At 40.8% G+C, this 19665-nt stretch overlaps 1 protein-coding gene across 3 annotated transcripts in view; it reads left to right on the top strand.

The window, feature by feature from the left end:
* GRTP1 (growth hormone regulated TBC protein 1) overlaps positions 1-18760 on the top strand; it is a 35304-nt gene extending 16544 nt beyond the window's left edge. For all 3 annotated transcript variants that reach the window (XM_051618762.1, XM_051618754.1, XM_051618773.1), the window contains 4 exons: positions 1528-1624; positions 15677-15849; positions 15973-16158; positions 18260-18760. In XM_051618762.1, coding sequence (XP_051474722.1) covers positions 1528-1624; positions 15677-15849; positions 15973-16158; positions 18260-18349 — 546 coding nt within the window. In that variant the 3' untranslated portion in view covers positions 18350-18760. The remainder of the gene's footprint in view (positions 1-1527; positions 1625-15676; positions 15850-15972; positions 16159-18259) is intronic.
* The last annotated feature ends 905 nt before the right edge of the window (positions 18761-19665 follow it).

The following is a 19665-nucleotide window of genomic DNA, read 5'->3' as shown; positions in this document are numbered from 1 at the left end:
GCAAAATTAAGTGTCATGTGAACATATGCTTCAGAGTAGTTTTTTTGTGCATGCCTCATTAAATGCCCAATAGTCTCTTGTCACTGTTGAAGCAATTACTAAGCCAGCTGTCAGCATGGAAACCAATATTTGCCTTCCTAGCTGTAAGGCCAAGGACCATGTAAGCCCGTGCAAGGTTTGTCCAAGCTATTTGTGTAACAACTGCTGTAGTGACTTAAAGTTTGAGAAGGAAACATGCAGTGTCCTAATATTTCCATGTTCTGGGAGGTGCCACAAGGTGGGACAGGTGAGTCAAATCTGTTGAATGCAATAAATGAGATCTTGATTCAGCAAGTTGTAGCTTCCAGAGCTGTGAGGGGCATTCTTTTTGGTAGCTGTTGTCTGTCTTCCAGCCACAGTTGGCAACACTGCAGGGTACCTGGTGCTGCCTGTGGTGACAGATGTGCTGGAGAAGTCCAGCTTGGAGGGAGAGAGAACAGGGGGAAGGCCAAATAAAGGGATGAAACTGAAGAAGGCAATGTAACCAACACCAGTGTTTATAGCCTGTAAATATTTAAAATTAAGTTTGTGTTGGCTTAGGAAGACTTTGGGGGAGCTTGCACATCAGAGGCAGCTTTTGTATATTGTTCCAATATGCTGTCTGTGTTATTATGGTTGTTATTTTGTTTACAAAGGAAAAGACATGCTTTAAAAAAGTGTAGTATCTCCCTTTCTTAAGCATATAAATCAGCAATATTGCCAAAACTTTGCAATGTTACAGTGGATAGAAGACAAAGGGTGCCTGACACAGGGGCAGTGTGTCTATGGGAAGTACCAGTCAGTGACCTGTGTGTTCTGTTTGCCACTTCTCCAGTCAGAGTGTCAGTAAATTGTACAAAAATTGCAGAGCTGGAATTTGACCAGTCACGATTTGAGGGCTTTCTAGACTTCTCACAAATTTTCTGGTTGCTCTTCCAATCCCCCACCTCCCAGCATTTACATTCTGTTTGCAAGTTGAAAAGGCTAGTTGTTGACTAAGGTGGAGTACTGGAGGTATTATGGAAGAAACTTACTTATATGTAGTCTTTTGACAAGTTAAGCAGCAAAAGCTCCTGGAGCTGCAACTTTTTACTAAATAAAGAGTGTGGGTCAGACGTTCTCCTTCTGCAGCCACCCTGTTTTGCCTGCAGGTGTGTTTTATTTGTACTGTTCACCTAAGGCAGCTGTGGTTTGGTTCTGGTCAAAGCAGTCTTCAGTTATATTGGAAAAGGGCTTTAGAATTTGAAAAAAAAAAAAAAAAAAAAAGGGCAAACAATGTAAATTGTAGACTACTAAGCTTTTTCTTCTAATTTTGCTCTCCTTGATCTTTGTTTATAATTCTTGTTAGCTGTCACTACACAGGTTTAACAGCTTACTCAGTCAGTGGCCTTTAATATTAGATTCTACTGAATTTGTCCACTTCATAGAACTGTAGTAATTTAGCCCTTAATCAAAGTAAATACACTACAAACACTTAAGTGCATTTTAAAACCATTCTTTCTGTTTCAGGGCATGAACTTCATAGCTGGATACCTGATTCTTATTACAAAGAATGAAGAGGAGTCCTTTTGGTTGCTAGATGCTCTTATTGGAAGAATATTGCCTGGTATGCTAAAATCATGTATAGTTGCATGTGTCTTTTTGAGCTTGGCTTTTATTTTATCTTTGCACTCTTCTCCATTTTTAGAGGTTTTAGGTGTTAAAATGGACTTGCATAGGCTGAAGATTTTCTAGGGTCCTGGAAACAGGACAAAGACTCAGCACACAGGCCAGACTTTTCTGTTTTAGTCTAATTTTAGTCGTGATGCAGTGCTTTATATTTCTATTAACTTCTGGTCTTACTTCTCACTCTCTACTTACACCTGTTAGGTAAGTGTCTTCCTATATCAGTATGACGCTGGGGAAACAGCACTTGGTGTCTTGGATTTGGCAGTTCTGGTTGCAGGAATGTGAGGCACAGCTGAAGTAGTGATCACAGAGCAGGGTGAAGATGGGAGATGTACACAGTTGGAGCACTGAGCTTAAAGTAGGAATTCCCAGTGCCTTGGCAAGAGGCAGCATGAGATTTTTTCAGAGGTATATGGCAAAGGGGTGATAGTTTCTGCTAGGTACTGTAGTTTCTGCTGTCCCCTGTTTCTGGGCAGGGATATCTTGGGCGCTTTGCACATGGTGGTTTTGCAACAAACCAAATTCCAAAATGCCCGTGTCTCCACGTGAAATTCTTGTCAAAGCTCTGCTATGGTTAATGGTGATCTTGTCAGGCCGGTCAACAGAGTCCAGAGGGAAATTCGGCACACCCCAGGCTATAGACTGTATTTACATCTGGTCAGTTCAGTAGCTCTCTGGGTTCCCCCGCCTGAGTCTTTGGGGTTGCAGGAGGTTTTTACACGCGGAATTTTGCCCAGTGTGTAAGCTGAATCTTACCACACGCGTGAAGTAGTTTAAAACTAGAAGCAGACATCAGGCACAGCTATGTTTTATAGTCCTGTGAAATACATTTGGGATACGTTCTTTCTTGGGATTTAATTATAGAGGAAGAATGGTTTTGTCATGAGTTCCCATTAGTGTTGCACAGGACTGACTGACACCCTTAATGTAAAGCCATACTCAAACTGAAAGACTATTTTTTCTATAAGGAAGCTTTGAAATCCCCTGTTGGCTGAGTTTTGCTTTTGAACAGATCTTTATCCCAAACGGTTAGAGACTACATTCAGTATTACAGTGTCAACTACGTGCTGGTCAAGGATGTCAAGGCTGATACTTTAATTTCCACTTCTTCCTGTTCTTGTTTAAGATTAAACAAACAAAACAAGTGTATAATCTTTGGTTCCTTATTGAACAAAAGGGAAAGGCTTTGAGAAAGAAGGGAAAAGAGCTGAGGGAGTCTTTTATTGCTTTTGAATGACTGTAAGAAATGATCTTTTATGCTGACTACACCCTGTAGGAACCCAGGTTTTCCTTGCATATAAGCAGAGTGGTTTGACTTTGTTTGCAGATTGAAAGAGTAGAGGGAGGCAGGGAGCACTATGACTTGTTGGATCAATCAGCAAATATTTGAGGGTTTGCAGCCTTAAGGTTTACTTTCAAGCTATAAAAATAGTCTGAAGAAATCAACTGTGTCTTTTGCTTTTGTTCAGCCTTGAGAGCTATAAGCTGTGCAAACAGGTAGGAGGCTTGAGGGCTCTGTCTGCCATGTGACCTGCCACTGGCTGACATCCGTGGATGTCTTTCAAATGACATCACTGTGTGAGGGATAAGACCCTCATTAAAAGGTAAGTTTCAGTGCAAAGAGATGTGTGGCATCTTTTGCTGTTAATATTTTTGATAGTCTTGTCTGGTTTTTTTGGGCGAAGGGAATAGATTCAGAATTTCTTGTTCATTGTTTTTGGTAGAGAGCTTACGTTAGTTGTTAGTTGGTGATAAACACTTTAGCTCTTCTTGTATATCCTCCTTCTATGCTTTGCTGATACCTAAATGACGAAAGTTACTCTCATTTGACATGGGAATGATAACAGCACCAAGCCTGCCTGAGTTCAAGAAGTGTTTGGATGGTGCTCTCAGGCACATGGTGTGATTCTTGGGGTGCCCTACACAGGGACAGGAGTTGGACTTGATGATCCTGATGGGTCCCTTCCAACTCAGCATATTCTGTGATTCCATGACTTTTCTCTGTTAGGGGTTGAATTTTTCTTACACCCCTTCTGTTGGTGATAAGAAACTCATAATGTGAAAGGCAATTTCTGCATATAAAGATGTACATTTCCTTAAGTTATATTTATAGATACGTAGTACTACCCTGTTTATAGATATATTTTTCTTCTACTCTGTACAAGAGTCTTGTTTTGCAGGCTTTGGTCTGGGTTCAGCACACCCAATATAGGTATCCATCAGAGGTGCTGCAGTTAGAATGGTGCATGCTAACATTTCTTTGGTAGTCCATGGGAAGGGGATATCTGATCAGAATTGCTGATCCCAGTGTGCCTCTTTCCCCTCCATAGTCAGCTTTAGGAGAGTTTTAGGTCTCCCTTCCAGCTTGAGTGCCTCAACAGGAGCTTAAGTTAGGCAGTATGAGTCTTTTATGTGGGGAAAAACATTTGTACTGAGTAGTATGAGGCTTCATTGTCAGAAAACTTGTTGCTGATGCTCTTTTTTTTTTTTTCCTCCCATTTTTAATTTTTTTTCTCCTTTTCTTCCCACAACTCTCCTGTATAATGCTTGAATTGTATATTTATAGAAGTCAAATAATGACAGATAAAAGAATTGGCATAGTTTTAGTGAAATACTGTGTGTTATATATGTGAGAGAGAATCAGACCAGCATACTGTATCCATAAAGAAGCTTAGGTAAGTAAGTACTGCCATTCTGTTAACAGTGTTAAGGTACAGTGCATTTCAGTTTAAAGCGAACTGAATTATTTGTTGGCGAAGAAGAGTGTCCTGGTTTGAGCCAGGATGAAGACAATTTTCTTTTTAGTGTTGGTTTCCTGCCTCCCCCCGTTGAATTATCTTTTAAGTAGCACAGCAAGTTTTCCAGCTAGTAGACTGATAGTGCCTGCATGTTTATGTTACTGCTGACAGACCAAGGACACTTTGCTCTGCTTTTTGAAAATGGCCTCAGATACTAAAGGAGCAGAAGAGCCGTATCTACAGCCCTGCCGTAGGGAGGAGCAGACTAGACAGACATCAGAGTTGGCCAGAGAGTATTCCACTCTAGATGTAATTCAGGGATCATGGAAGTCAAGCTCCTTCCTTCCTACTGCTTCTTCCCTTCTCTTCCATCCATGGCCAGCGTCCAGGGAGGACCCTGTCTCTCCATCACCGTTGATCCCCAGGCTCATGCATTCTTGACCTTCATCACTCTCCCCTCAGCTCCTGTCTGCTCTGCTGCTCTCTCTGGCAGCATTTGGGACGTGTGGGAACTGCTCACAGCTCAGAACATGCCAGGGGAGTTGCTGGGAGCGGGGGGCAGTGGTAGGGTTTTGCACATTCCTGCACATATTTGTATATATTTGTACATATTTTATAATTAGTGTTTAATTAAAACTGTCTAGTTTAGTTTTTCAGTCTGCAAAGTCTCTCTCCTAATTATCTCTCTCCTTTCCCCACCAGGAGGGGAGGCGATTGAGAACATTGTTGTCACTGGTTTAATTGCCTATCCTGAGTCAAACTGTGACACAGAGAATCAGTGCATATTTCCCAGAGCTTCAGAGGAAAAAGTAGCAGTCATTTTTTGTTGGATGTTAACAGTTGGATTAGCCAAAATTTTCCTTTAGTTTCTTTGCCTCTGCTCTTTTCTTCATCTGTTTGCATTATAATCTACATGTTTTCCCCTTTCACTGCAACAGATATGCCTCCAGGCTATGTCCTCATTTTCCAGTGTGTCCTGTCACTGCCACTTAAATTGGTGATGAGTTAGGACAGTTTAGAAGTTCCTTCTCTGCCCTCTGCAGTGTCCCTTTCTTCCCCTGGCCCAGAGGTGTTCAATTGCTTAAAACAGCTGCTCCAGTACCTTGGTGCTGACAGCAGTTTTTTGGTCAGCAGATGAACCAAGCCAGCCACAGATCAATGTCATTGATTGAAAAAATGTAGAATGTGACAGACGAGAGCATTAGTGGCAGCTTTCTGGGGAAGTGACAGAGAAGGGCTCCCTAAGCTATGGCTCATCTCTCCACTTGTACTGATTTTAGGACTGGATGGAGTTACATACCATAGGATATGATGAAGGCATGACTGGTCTACCCACTGACAGGAAGGGGACAGCCTGGGAATGGGACCCCATCAAGTAGAGGTTTCAGGCTGAATGGTTCTGTTTCACCCAAATGGAGTTGGCACAGCTGGAAGAGCAAGCCAGCAAAAATTACTGTTTGCTTTGTTGGTATGTGGAGTTGTGTGTTTGCCATTCTCCTGGCTGAATGTTGCACTGCTGGGTACAGCTGGGTGAGGCCGGAAAGATCCTGCCTCTGGTGAAGGCAAGCCCATAGTCTGCTGCCTGTTGTGCCTGTCAGCTGCTCAACCAGAGGTTTGGAGGGATTAGGAGCATATCTCATTTAAACACAGCAAAGGAGAGGAGAATTATTTGTTTAAATGAAGTTTTGGGTGTTACCAAGATCTTTTATTCCCAGGTTCATTCGAAACAGATGGCTGGAGCAGATGGTATTGTCCATAAGAAGCAATAGGGATTCAATTTGAGCTCATAGTGGATGTGTATGCAGTTTCTATTCAGGACAGCTCTAGTGTTTTTGTTTTGTTCATAGCTCTGGTTCATTGACTGCATGGAAGTAACTGGGATTATCTGCAAGGACACAAGGTGCAATGCAAGATACCATTTGGGCGACTGCTGGTTAAGGCAAATGCCTGCATGTTGAGATAATAGATAACTAACACATTTCTGGTTTGAGCCATCACTATGGTTCTCATTGGTATCAGCCATAAACTTGCAGGTGCTCTTGCATAAGAGATTAGGCATAGTAACAGACATGAATGTTTGAACTGCATAATAGCATAGCTATGTATCAAATTCTTGTCTATCCTTCTGTGTGATTAATGTTATAACAGCACTTAAAGCCCCATCATACAGACTTCCAGGTGTGAAGGAAAGGGCCATTTGAGAAATGCAGAATGCTCTACTACCTTTACAAGATTTCTCTTTAGACTGCTTGCTTTTAATTGCAGTTAGGCATGTATTTATTTCATTCTTGTGGCTGAATTGTTTGTAATGCTCTGATTAGGCATTGCCAGGGAACCTCTGAATGCAGAACTGGCTAGGCAGCTGCATCTTTTAAGATCTGCTTCTCCAAGGGGCAGTGGGACTTTGTGTCACATGAAACATTTTATTCAGCTGTGCAGGTAAAAGACACTGCTAGACCTGAATAGCAGTAATGTTGAGTGGAATTTGCAGCCTGTGAAGGAGACGGTTGTGCTGAAAAGCCTGACCTTTCACAGAGAAGACTTGCACACTACAGGCATGTGGCTTTGGTGTGGAAAACTCCTTGCAAGGCTATGCATGATGTGCATGACCTCATGTTTGCAAAGTAGTTTTTGATAACCACGCTTGTTTTACAGCACCATCAACCCAGAAATTTCAGCAGATTGATTAGTTCTGGGCTGTTTGCTTATCATCTTCCTCTGGAAGTGTCCAGCTACAGGGCCTCGAGCTGGCAGAGTTCTTGCCCATCCTTAGAGAGTTCCTCTGTGGTAGCACGTGAATATGTAGCAATGTGCTCCTCTGAAGCACATCACACCTGCCACTAGGAGAGAGGAGCACTTGGTTGGTAGGCTGAATAATTATGAGTTATGAAATACGGGACTCCAACATGTTTTACTATTAAACAGCAACCATGAGGAAAGCACTTACTTTCAAACATTAGAGGTCAGTTGCATTTACCTGGGAATTAAGTATGCAGTGTCCTGTTAAGCTGAAGGTGTAATGTAGGAGTCATCATGTGCCTGTGTTTAGAAACCATGATAAGCCTGAAGTACTTACTACTTACAAATCTGAACTGCTAAGGGATTTGGGAGACTTGAGCAAGCAGGAAGTAACTCATGTATTTCTTCTTTGAAATGATACATATATTTAGACTTTTGGAATAATTCATTTCCTATATGTATTGTACATGCTCCCCCTCCCAATTACAAGCCTCATCAATAAAAGAACAAACAGAGAAGTTCCATACAGAGCTCAGTTTCTCTAAGTAGTTTATAAACCCTTTATTTTATGTCCTTGCCAGTTCTTCAACTTCCTGCCTTAAATGTGAATATCAGAGCTGGATGCAGTTTTCTAACCTCAGCTTTGCTAATGTCATACACGGTGATGACATACTCTCTCCTTCAGTAGTGAATATATCCAAGAATTACTTTGGTTTTCCCAGAGCTAAGACATGCTTTCTCTGTTTTTATCATGTTTGCACCTTAAGATTATTTATTTTTTTATTGCTCAACTGTACTGTCAAGGTTTTGTTTAACATGACATAGTATGAAGAAGCATTGACAGCCAGGTTTGATACTGTTTCAAATTACAGCATATGCAGCACAGGTGGATACATAAACAATGTGTTAAGGGAAGAAAATGTGCTTTGGAAGTAAAAGAAGTTATATAAAGAAAATAATGTGCAGTGCACAGTGATAAGTTTTGTTTGCCTAAATGTATAAGAAGTGCTTCTCTTCAGAGAGATGCTTGGGAAATACAACCTTGGTTAATTCATGTATTTTACGTTCAGAAGACTTGAATGCTTCACTAAGCTTTCAGTTAATGGCTAGTGAAGAGGTCTCATTTGTTCCTCTTACAGTTTTTAAACCTGTTGCTGCAAGATTAAAATTAATTCCTCTTAGCTTCTTCAAGCTTGAATTAAGAGGATTGTGGCTTTCATTTCCCTTCTCTTCAGACTGAAGGGTTGGATTGGTTTCCCTCTCCAAACATCAAGCTAGAACTGTATGTGTCCGTCCAGCTCCCTATTTTAAGCCTCCTGCTTCTGTCCCAGCCTTTTAAATTATGTGCTTGGTAGTTCCCATGGTGTGACTGTACTGTTCTTATTGAAGAAAATCTAACAACTGGGCTTCTGAAGTGTGAGACTATATAAATGCTATGTTTTGTGCTGAGGTGCTAAGAATAACCTTGTCGGTGTAGGGAACAGATAAAATAGCTATTCTTCCTAATTCCACAGAGGAATTAAAAAAGCTACAGACCCAGGAATCCTTGTTCAGCTGAAATCATCAGTCATTAGTCATCAAGACTCACTGTACAATTGTAAACTCTTTTTTTTTAAAATGTGTTTGCTTCCTCTCCAGCCATGATAAGCAGTTGTGGTGATTTTCAATGCTTTCTCATAAATTTCCCTTGCATTTGAGGAAATTGGTGTTAAAAGTCTGTTTGAGTGTTTTGTGAATTAAAAGCCTAGGCTCCTGGGACCATCATCAACCCAATAAGCTGCAGCCTTCTCCAAAGCATGCAGCTCTTTAGAATGGTACATTCATTGAGTGTAATGACCGGAGTCAGACCAGGCTGCTTGGGAACAGCCAAGTGGTGAATAACCCGTGTCCATTGGTGTCTGTCAGCTCACTGTACTTGAAAAAAACCTCTATCCACAAAAGGAGCAATTCCGATGGTAGTGGATGTGAAGAGAGGGGAGAGGGAAGAAAGGAGAATGTAATCTCTGCAAGACTGTTTTGGTAGCTGTAACTTTAATCTAGACTAGTTTTTAATGATGCGTATGTCTCTACTGAGCAGCACATATCAGAGTTAGTATTTAAGAAAAATAAAATTAGACAGTTTCATTCTCTCTGTAAATAGAATGTCTGGAGTCTGGAAGTTGTATTTGTGTTTCCTAACATGCAGCCAACTTTTTTATTATTTTTTTTTCTCAGAGAGGTTACACACAGAGTCTTTGTTTCTTCCTATTTCATCTCTGCATTCTGTAAAGTCTTCAAGATTATGATCTTTGCCTTTCTTTCCATTGTCTTCATAATTAACAAGCATCCTTCTTCAATTTCAAAATGTTAGCATCTACATTTGCTCAGAATCCCACTCTACTGTGTGAAATGCAAATAGGAAACCAGAGGGCTCTTTCTGCTCCACAGGATCTATTTACAAGTTTAGGATCAGAAGCAAGAGAGGAGTACAGGCAGATGGGGTTATGTAGAAAAAATGAAAGACTGTTTTGTGCTTGCTGGAAAGGTGTTAATATTAACATGATTTCTTTAATACTGTTCTAAATTTAGTGTAATTTCAATATCGCAACCAATAAGCATCCATAAAATGCTTGCGTTCCCTCTTTCTTTAGTTGTTTTATTTTAAGGTAGTTCTGCAATGCAAAATGAATGGGGCTTGTTTATGGTTTCTTAAAGCTAATGTTCAGTCATGAATGATACAGCTTCTGCTGGTTCTGGTGTGAGTTGTTCACCTCAGGACAGAGGTTCTGGTTCAGTTTAGTTCAATGAAAGGGAGGGAAAATTGGCTTCAACCTGTTTTGGATTGTTTAGCTGTTTGGATATTATTTTTTTTTTTTTTTTCAGTTCCCTGGAGGATTAGGAACTTGTGTTTTAAAAATAACTTAGGAGTTCAGCTTACTATTTAACCACATATCTGCAGGATATCACTTTGGCCAGGACATCTGCAGAGGGTCAGTTTGGCCTGATAATGCAAAAAGAATTGGCAGTACTCTTGGTTTTCCTCCTTTTCCTGGTGTGACTTTCTGATTTCCTCCTAGATGTGGGTTGTCACATTTGATATGCCAGGCTCATGATGTAGGTTTTTAGAAGACCCATCACACCTTTTTTGGACTATCCCACAGTAGAAATAAAATAGCAGAACTTTGCCCTGCCTTCTTGGACAAAGCAGGCTGAGAGTCAGCAGGAATAGTGCAAATGGATGCTCTGAAGGGTGAGAAGGGTCTGCTATCACAAGCTGGTTTGACCTCTGTGTAACTGAAGAGATTAAGCTTATTCCATGTGTGTTCCATGAAGTTCATAAACAGCTATGATAGCTTATCCTTTTGGAAAGGAAAGCTTTGTGCTGCGAAGGTTTTTTAAAATAACCTTATGTTCAGTAACATGCAGACATTATAGTGAAGGATTACTGGAAAGGATTTTTTCTCAAAGGCACGTGGTGGAATCTGTTCCTGTTTTGACCTGAGATGCAGAATGGAGTGCTTTTCATTACACTGACCCCTGCTTTCCTTTTCTGGATCCCAGTAAAGTTCTCTGGTTGCCAACGGTAACGTGTGCCTACAGCAAGGAGACATTTTTGAATGTTGCGCATTGATGGAAAAATGAACTATTTCTGCTTGTTTGGGGGAGGAGAAAGAACTTCCCCTCCTTTCCCCTCCAGCTCTCATAGACATTATAAACATGTTCTTGTGCATAAAATACATAGCAACTGTGAGAGAAGTTAAACCAGCTCATTTTTAATTGGACCGCCAAGACAAATGACTCAGTTTATCCCAGGCTGGGTCACACAGGTTCTTGAAAGAATAGTTAGAAATGCTGGAGGATAAGCAAAAGAGCCGAGGTCTTGCCTTGGGTTTTTCTGTAACACTAAGAATTCATGTAATGTTAGTTCCAGTAGGAGTATTTATATTTAACCTGACATATGCACAACAGACTGGAAGGATTCTTTTTTAACTGCTGCAGCTCTGACTTGTAGAGGTAATTTAAGGCTATAAAAGTGCTGCTTCTTAAACTTTTATTTTTGGAACCTCTTAATCTATTTGTAACAGAGAACAAGGTCATACAGTCCCTACAAGCTTTATCCTTATTTCCTGCAAATCTTATTACTGCCCTGGACCATGAGCAGGCAGTTATATCTTAGTCTTGGACATCCTAGAAAGATTCAGAGAGCTGCTAATTATTTTGATAGGGAAAGAGTGAAATGCAGTTTAAGGAACATCTCTGCCAGATGCTGAGATAGAACATGTTTCAAGCTCAGTGAGAGTGTGCCAGTCAGTGCAGTGTTGGTAAAAAAGCCTTTTAAACAAGGAAGAAAGACCCTTCATCTAATGATCTGTGTTGTATGGTAGCAATAAAGTACCTGGCAGTTGGTTACACTGGTTTTCCTTTTTGCTGCTTCACTCCTAGAGGGAGACGAGCTGACTATCCTGGCAGAGCCGTGGGGCTGTGCTGCTGTTCAGGGTCAGGGCTTAGGTGAGGAAAGGGTACTGGGTGGGATGAATTCCATGTGGGATGCTGCCTGTATTGCCTTCTGCTAGGGTCTCAGGCACTCTTAAGCTTAGCAAGGCATCCAAAGTGCACAGGCAGGTACCAGGAATGACAGCCCAGGCAAAGAAGGTGCATGTGGGTAATGAAACGACAAAGGGAAGCTGAGAAGAAAGTAAGGGAAGCCTAGGACCAGTTCACAAAAGAGCTTGGAAGTGGGGAGTTTTGTATTGGGAAACTTAATTTGCTTATAGACATTTTTCTGGAATCTAATAATAATATTTTAATAAAAGAATATTAGAATATTTTCTAATACGATATTTCATTTGTTACTTTCCAGAAGATGTGATTAAAAGTGACATAGTCTGTGATTGCCTAAATCTGAACATGATCACTTCTCTTTGACAATTTGAGGAAGAAAATGAAGGAATCTGGCTATGTGTTTTTCAGGGGCATGACATATTGTCAGAGGACTTTCTTTTATGCCAACCTAGATCAATAGATACACAATATAATTACCCTACATTTTTATTTTTTTTAAATTAGTAAGTGGCAGCAGAAGTGGCAGCTCCCAGAACTGGGAGCAGTTCCTCACCCAGGTCCATTCTGGGTCACCAGCTGCTCATTATTTTGTGAGACTATTGAGAGGAAAGAATAATTAATATGCTAGTTAGGTGTGCATCATGCAAGTCCAGAAATTTCAAATCATTTGTAAGAGAAGATGTGGAGGGAACATAAAGCTAATGTATTTTCTTGGTAGGTGAGTAAAAATATTTAGCTGCACGTTATCTTGTGAAAAACAGCTTTGTGGTGTGGGAGGAGGGTTAGGGTTGGTTATAAACAAGGGTATCTTGACTTTAGGGAGAGATTCTGGGTATAACAGCCAATTATAAAAATAAGGAAAATAGGGCACCCAATGAAACATTGGCAGCAAGGGAGAGCTGCAGGATTTCTGCTGAGGGAACATTTCCAGAAGGCTTGGGGACTGGGCATCCCTCCCAAACAAGAACAAAGCAGAAGAGCCGTGTAGGTTAAATGTTACCAAGCTCTTAGGCACTGAACCAAGTCATTTTCACTACCAAGACCAGACGTGGACTATGAAAGGTGGCTCAAGCATGATGCTGGATCTGACTTGCCTTTGTAGTTCTGGCTATCCCTGCATAGCCCTGCTGACTTGATGTGGGTGCTGCTGGCTGTGCTGTGGGGTGGCTGTGCCCAGGGGCCTGGCACCAGGGGTGACGCTGCCCTCAGAAGATCAGAGCCTTAAAGTTAAATCTGTGCTGTCCTCTGGGCTACTTGCAGTGCTGTTACGTTTCTTGTTCCTTGTCTGTGGGTTAAGTTTTGCACAAAGACGGGGTCCTTTATGAATGTTTCTGGAGGATTGGAAATGCAGCTTTCCAAATTTGAAGAGCTGATGTATGTATAAAAGTGTGTGTATAGCACTCTCTCTATATATATAGTAAAAATATATATTAAAGTATAATTACATGTTAATTGAGTGTAATAATTATAATTAATACCCACAGGTAACCATAATTAATGTATAATTATTACACATAAAATGCCTTGGATGCAGATTTGTTTAATGTCACCTCTTCCTGTTGTGAACTGGCAGCCAGTATCCTGGAGAAAACCTTCTGCTCAGTTATTGTCTTTTGTATAAAATAGTTTATCACCCTTCCTGCTTGTTTTGCAGCAGCACTGGGCTGAACATTGCAGTGCTGCCTACCAGGGTGCACGGGAGCTGCTCCTGCCCCATGAGGAACAGCATGAGGCTGCCCCAGATAGATGAATAGTTCCTTTTTCCTTTCTGTCCAGCAGTACAATCCAACAAACTTGAACGAAATTTTAATTTACACGGAGGCTCCCCAGCTGCTTGCTGCTTCAGTAATCCAAGGAGTAGTGTAACCAAGTTGCCTGGCTGTTAACTTTTTACTTGCCAGCTCTCAAAAAGCTGGCTGGGTGTCTGGTTGCGTGTGTTCCCACTGAGGTCCTGACATTTACTGTGCTGTACACACCAAAAATAGCTGCTGTTGGCTTCAGCATATCGGATGATTACAGCAGAGCAGAGAGCATGTGGGCTGCTGCTGTCCTTCCTCCTGAGGACACTCGTCAGTGGTAACCTGAAGAAATTTAAGTACTCGGTGTCTCAAGAGCACAAAAAAAGAAGATAAAATGGTTTGTAGATGTATGAGAGGAGGAGGAAAGGTAGGAAAGGGAAAAAGGCTTCTTCTTCAAAATCGTTATTTCACTTACATTTAAGCAGCATTTTAAAACATGTTTACTGAGTTATATGTTACTCTGTCCACATTCCAATTCATAAATGAGCACAACACTAACACAGAATACTCAGGAACAGAGGTTACTTGTGCTTTAGCTCTTGGAGCTCTCCCTACAGGTGATTGAAAGGGAAATGGTTAAAGGAGTGTATATAGAGGCAGTGTCTGTAGAGAGAGTTTTACCTATCATTCTTCAATGGGAACAAAGAAAATAAGAGTCACAGACAAAAAGCTAGGTTTCTAAAGGTGAAATGTGATGCTCCTTAGTACCACAAAACTCCTCTAGATGTTCTGCAGTTTGAACAGGAAAAATGTAAATAGCTATTGGGGTGGGAAGTCTGTTCAAGAAAACCTTTGGCACAGGAAAGAGTGGAATATTAAACTGCTCTTACGATTTCATTAGAGAAATCAAAGTGGTTATAAATGTACTGCATAATTTGGACATATTTTTAAACTTTCTTTGGGGAGATTTTTATTAAAACTATTTCAGACAGACATTTTCTGATTCCTTCACTTTCATGTGAACCACTGGTCGATGTGTCTGAAAACATTGGCAGAAACCAGCTAAGTTAGAGAAACCTGAATTGCAGCTTTCCAGAATCAGTGAGGGAAAGAAACACAAAGGTGCTTGTGTTACCAGTTATTCCTTTCAGTAAATGATGTTGGTAACATGGGTCTTGACAGAGAAGCACTAGTGAACCATGAAGGATTGCTTCCCTGTGCAGGAGTCATCAAGCCCAGGTTCAATGTTTCTGTCAACATCTAAGCCCCAAATATTAATTCTTTAAACATCTGTGTAATTCTTTTCTCTTGCTGGGCCATCTGAACTCTTACCAACTAAAATAATCTTTCTCTTCTCTTAAATGTACCCAGAACTACTTGTTTCTAGAACTGAGATGCTTGTAATTCAGCCTGTACCTTGGTAAATGAAAATGCTTACCCAGTCAAACAGGCTCTGGAGTAACAGTTGTAGTGTGCTCCATTTTTCTTAATTTTGAATGTCATGGTTTGTTGCAGTGACCAGCAGTTCAGGAAACGTAGGTCTAGTTTCAGCCAATGTCTTGCAGCTAAATTAAGTAGGAAGAGATACTCCTTGGGGGACCTGTTATTAACTTCCTTTTGGAATTATTCTAGGAACAGTGGGACTTCCTTGGCTCAGAAAAAAGAGAGGAAAATCTCTTCATGGCTAGGTTCCACTCTAGAAGTGGTATCTGGCTTCCAGCACCCCCGCACAGCTACCCTTCAGAAATCCATGTTGCCAGTTCATTGCTGGACCCAGTCTAAAACCTGGGTGTTGGGTTGGTTGTTTTTTTTTTTTTGGTTACTTGTCCAGGTATTGAGTGGACTGGGAGGTGTGCAGCTCCAACACAAGGGAAGGAGGTGGGGGCTATATTGAATTGTTAAAATCGAACTGTCAGACTTCTGTAGTTTAAGCTGGTTATTAAAAACTACTTAGCTAACTTCCTTGAGAAGGAAGACTGAATTGATAGAAAAGCATCAGAGAGAAAGAAGATACTTTAGTAGGCATGAATGAAGTGTTTGTGCAGAGGCATTAGCCTTGGCTGAAAGAGAAGGGCTGAAAGACCACAATGCAGACATCACTGCATGGTTTACTCCAACTTGGGATTCATAGACTCAGTGTGCCTCTATATCCTCAGCTGCAACAGGACATCTCTTTGATTTTGTGGAACATCACATCCACAGATTCCTGACTTTTGGTTTCTTCTCTCCAAGATTATTATAGTCCTGCAATGTTGGGCCTGAAAACTGATCAGGAAGTCCTTGGAGAACTTGTGAAAATGAAAGTCCCTGCTGTGGCAGAGCTGATGGAACGCCATGGCGTCATGTGGACCCTAGTGGTGTCACGCTGGTTTATATGCTTGTTCATTGACATTCTTCCCGTAGAGGTAATTGGTAACAAAGTTCTCTTTAATAGACACTCATAATTGTTACTTCAGTTGTGATGCTTTAGTCATAATCACCTACTGGAAAGCAAGAAGCTATAATCTGCATTCTCCCCTTTCCTGCAGACTGTGCTCCGAATATGGGATTGTTTGTTCTATGAAGGCTCAAAGATCATCTTCCGGGTAGCCTTAACGTTAATTAAGCAACACCAAGCTTTTATTTTGGAAGCCACAAATTTCCCTGACATCTGTGATAAATTTAAGCAGATCACCAAAGGAACATTGGTAACGGAGTGTCACAGCTTCATGCAGGTAAAGTCTCCGCAGCTTTTAGTTGTTGCAAATCAAAAACAAGACCAACTTGGAAACGTTTTACTTGGTCAAAAGGTGGATAGAAGAAATGTCTCTATATGACTTGCCAAAAGGATGAAGAATGTTTTTTATTTGAGACATGCAAACCTTTTAAAGATTTTTTTAAAAAAGAATTATGATCTAAACTCCTTTATAGCAAGCCACTCACGTTATCTGCTGTACAGGGAAAAATACTTTTTACCCTTTTCACCAGTTAAGGCAGGAAGTCTGACCAGAAAATAACTTCAGTGCATTCTTTCGGTGAACTATGAATTGTGTTCCTGTGCTTTATTCCAGATTAATTGTAAGAGTATTGCAGAATAGATACAAAGTGAATTTTAAACTTGCATGGAATAAATCTTCATACAGCCAGAATATAAAGCGTTCTTCTAGGAACAAAAAGGTAGCACCAAGTTCTTATTTCCAGACAAAAAAACATGGGAGTGCTCAAGTCTTATGACAATCTGCAATAATTCTTGTAAATCATTAATAGCTTGGATGCCTGATCTGTATAGAACATTAGATTTGGAGCTTAGCTCAGAAGATAGAAATGTAGATAATAGTTGCAAAAAAATAACAGGAGGAGCACAACAGGAGGAACATAAATCCCTTGGCCAGCTCTGCTAACATGGTTTGCTTGGTGTACACAAAACTACATGCCAAGAGGTTCATACATCCTGAGGAGAGTTTCATACTTCTGTCAAAGCTCTGTGCATAAGTCTGTCATAGTAGGTTGTCATTCACCTTACATTTCATTTTTGCTCATATAGAAGCAAAAACCAGCTTAACTTAGCAGTGTTTTTGAGCCTTTTAACTAAAAGAGCAAAAGAGAAATCAGTCACAGGTACAGCTTATTTTAGAAGGGAGATGTTTGAGTGTTTCCCATTCCATGAAGGGTTTAGAATAAGAGTTTTATTAAATGTTAACTGCCATGAGAATACCAGTTCAGAGACTGATAACACTTGGCCTTGAAGGACACTTCCCTTAATTACACTACATTTTACAGCAGTTCCTTTTAGAAAATGTACACCTTTTTCTTGCAGCTACCCCAAATAACTCAATTAAAATAAACTTTGTTGGCTACTGTAGTGAGGGGGATGTCAAGGCAATTAAATAAACAATTTAGGTTAGGTTCTTATGTAACTTTGAAACACGTACTTTTGGGTTTGGGCTTGTTGTTTGTTTGTTTGTTTTTTTCACCAGTGCAGATGCTACAGTCAGTAGAGGTGACAACAGTTGAGTATTTTATGCCTCACTGCCCTGGAAAAAAACCTTAATTTTTAGTTAAATGCACAGCAGCCTTCTTTACCAGAATGCTGTTCAGAACTGGCTCATTTATCATCTCATCTCCAGAGTTGTCAGTTACAACTACAGAGAACTGAGGAACCCACACAACTTAACTGTAGATGAGAGTGCATAAACCTGCAGCTTCCTGCGTAGTTTTGTTCAGTCAAAAATTTTAGATAAAGTAGTGGAAACAAATGTATTGTTCTTTAGCACAAAGTTAAAAATATATTGCAGCAATGTATGACAGCCTTTGAAATGTCCCAGATCTTAAATCCATATACATTGCTTCCCTGGGAAGCCCAGTAGAGAAGAGCAGCAAAGGTTGTATAGTGAGGGATTAAGACTGATTTTTTTGCAGTAGGAACATATTGTTGTATGTTTCAGAGCCTGAAAAAACAGTGCTAGTCCCTCCTGAGAAATGCACTGGTGCTTTGTAGCATTACCATGATGGCTTAATACGTTCTAAATAGGCCTGCCATCCACCAACAAAAATGCCTTCTAAAATAATTTTAACTGGACACTTACACTCAAACTGGCTTTGGTAGTGTTGCTTTTATGTAACTTAGAGCACTTGTTCTGAGCTGCAGGTTTACCATGTCTTTACAGCAGAGGAGATGAAGATGCTGCCCAGTTAGAAGGAAGCCAAACAGTAGTAAGCATTTTCACAGCATGAGTGTCAAAGCAAGGATTTCACTCTTCAGGGAATTCTGTGAGAATTCCAGCATGCTGTCTCAGTCCAGAAATTTAACAAATAATTTTCTCCTTTTGCCCCCAGAAAATATTCACAGACCCTGGAAGCTTGTCCATGGCCACGATCAACAAACTCCGAGAGACTTGCAGAGAGAAGTTGCTTTCTCAGGGATAACTCACCAGATTTAAGCAGGTGGTCAGATACTACAGCAATTGACACATTCCTCTATTTGCACTGACTAAAGCACACTTCAAGTTTTCCATGAGTTAACTGACACTTGACCAATTTTTCCTGCCTTTCAAGTAAGTGTTGTTAATGCTTTGTACTGTATATGTCAGACTTGATAACTGGAACTGGTGGTTCTGTTCTTGTTGTTTGCTGTTGTTTTTGTAAGTATTAAAGTGTTTCCAGAGTAGAATGTGCTCAGTGTCAGAACACTCCTTTTAAAAACATCACCATCCTTGTCTTTTCAGGGCATTTTGTAATGTTAAAAGAAAACAAGTGTATAAAATTACATATCCTTCCTACTCTATTAACTGTGACACCAGTCATTTGTACAAAATAAATTAATTTAATTTGTCAGAACCTGTTTCTTGGTGTGAAGAAAGCAAAATATCTGATCCCTTTCCTGACTGCCACGAGTTGGCAGCCTTTTTCCTTGCTGCTGTCCCTTCAGAAACTCAATAGATATGGCAAAGTGCAGGACAGCAGTGAGAAAGGTGATCTTGATTGTTACCAGCAGTTACTTTAAGCAGTGTCTAACAGCTCCTCAGGTTAAGGCAGCAGGGACCACGTGGCCAAGGCCAGGCTACAGAACACGGCAGCGAAAATCCCTCTAACTACTCTTTAACATGTTATATGCCTTTTCAGCGTTTTCTAGCTCTAGCACAGTAGGTAAGAGGTAATTTGACTTGAATCTGGAAGTTGCTGTAAGAGGCTTGTGCTAGTGTACCGAGGTTGCATTTAGAGGTTCTACATCCTCAAATATTTCGGGAGAGCCACTTGTAAAGCTCGCCACAAGCAGATTTCTTCCTTGGCAGGCAAGACATCGGGCAGTTCCAAACCCGCAGCTTAATGCAAGTCCGGCTATCGCACCCCTGGGGAGAAAGAGCGAAGCAGGAGCCCTCGCTCCGCGCTTCCAGCCCGGCTGGGGCCGAGCACCTGCGACTTCCTTTACTGTCCTTACAGAGCCCTCTCGTGGCCAAATCCCTCCCGTCTCCTTCCTCTTAGGGAAGACAGGCCAGCAATTAGTGCTTTTTATTCTTCCTGTTGAACAGCTACTGTGGAATGCTTTACCTTTTAACACCACACTCTTCAGGCTCTACTCGGAGCTATATCTTCATTTCTTGTCATGGAAGGCTTTTTTTTTTCCCCTCTCCATGCAGATTGAGCTCCTTTCATTCCTCAGCAGGGGAAAAAAAAACAACAAACCCAACCTTTCAGAAGCACAAGAGGAGTGCTCTTCTAGACAACAGTATGATTCCATGTTG

Source organism: Apus apus, chromosome 1 (genome assembly GCF_020740795.1).
Source record: "Apus apus isolate bApuApu2 chromosome 1, bApuApu2.pri.cur, whole genome shotgun sequence".
NCBI classification, from domain to species: domain Eukaryota; kingdom Metazoa; phylum Chordata; class Aves; order Apodiformes; family Apodidae; genus Apus; species Apus apus.
This window is presented reverse-complemented; position numbering and strand designations above follow the sequence as displayed.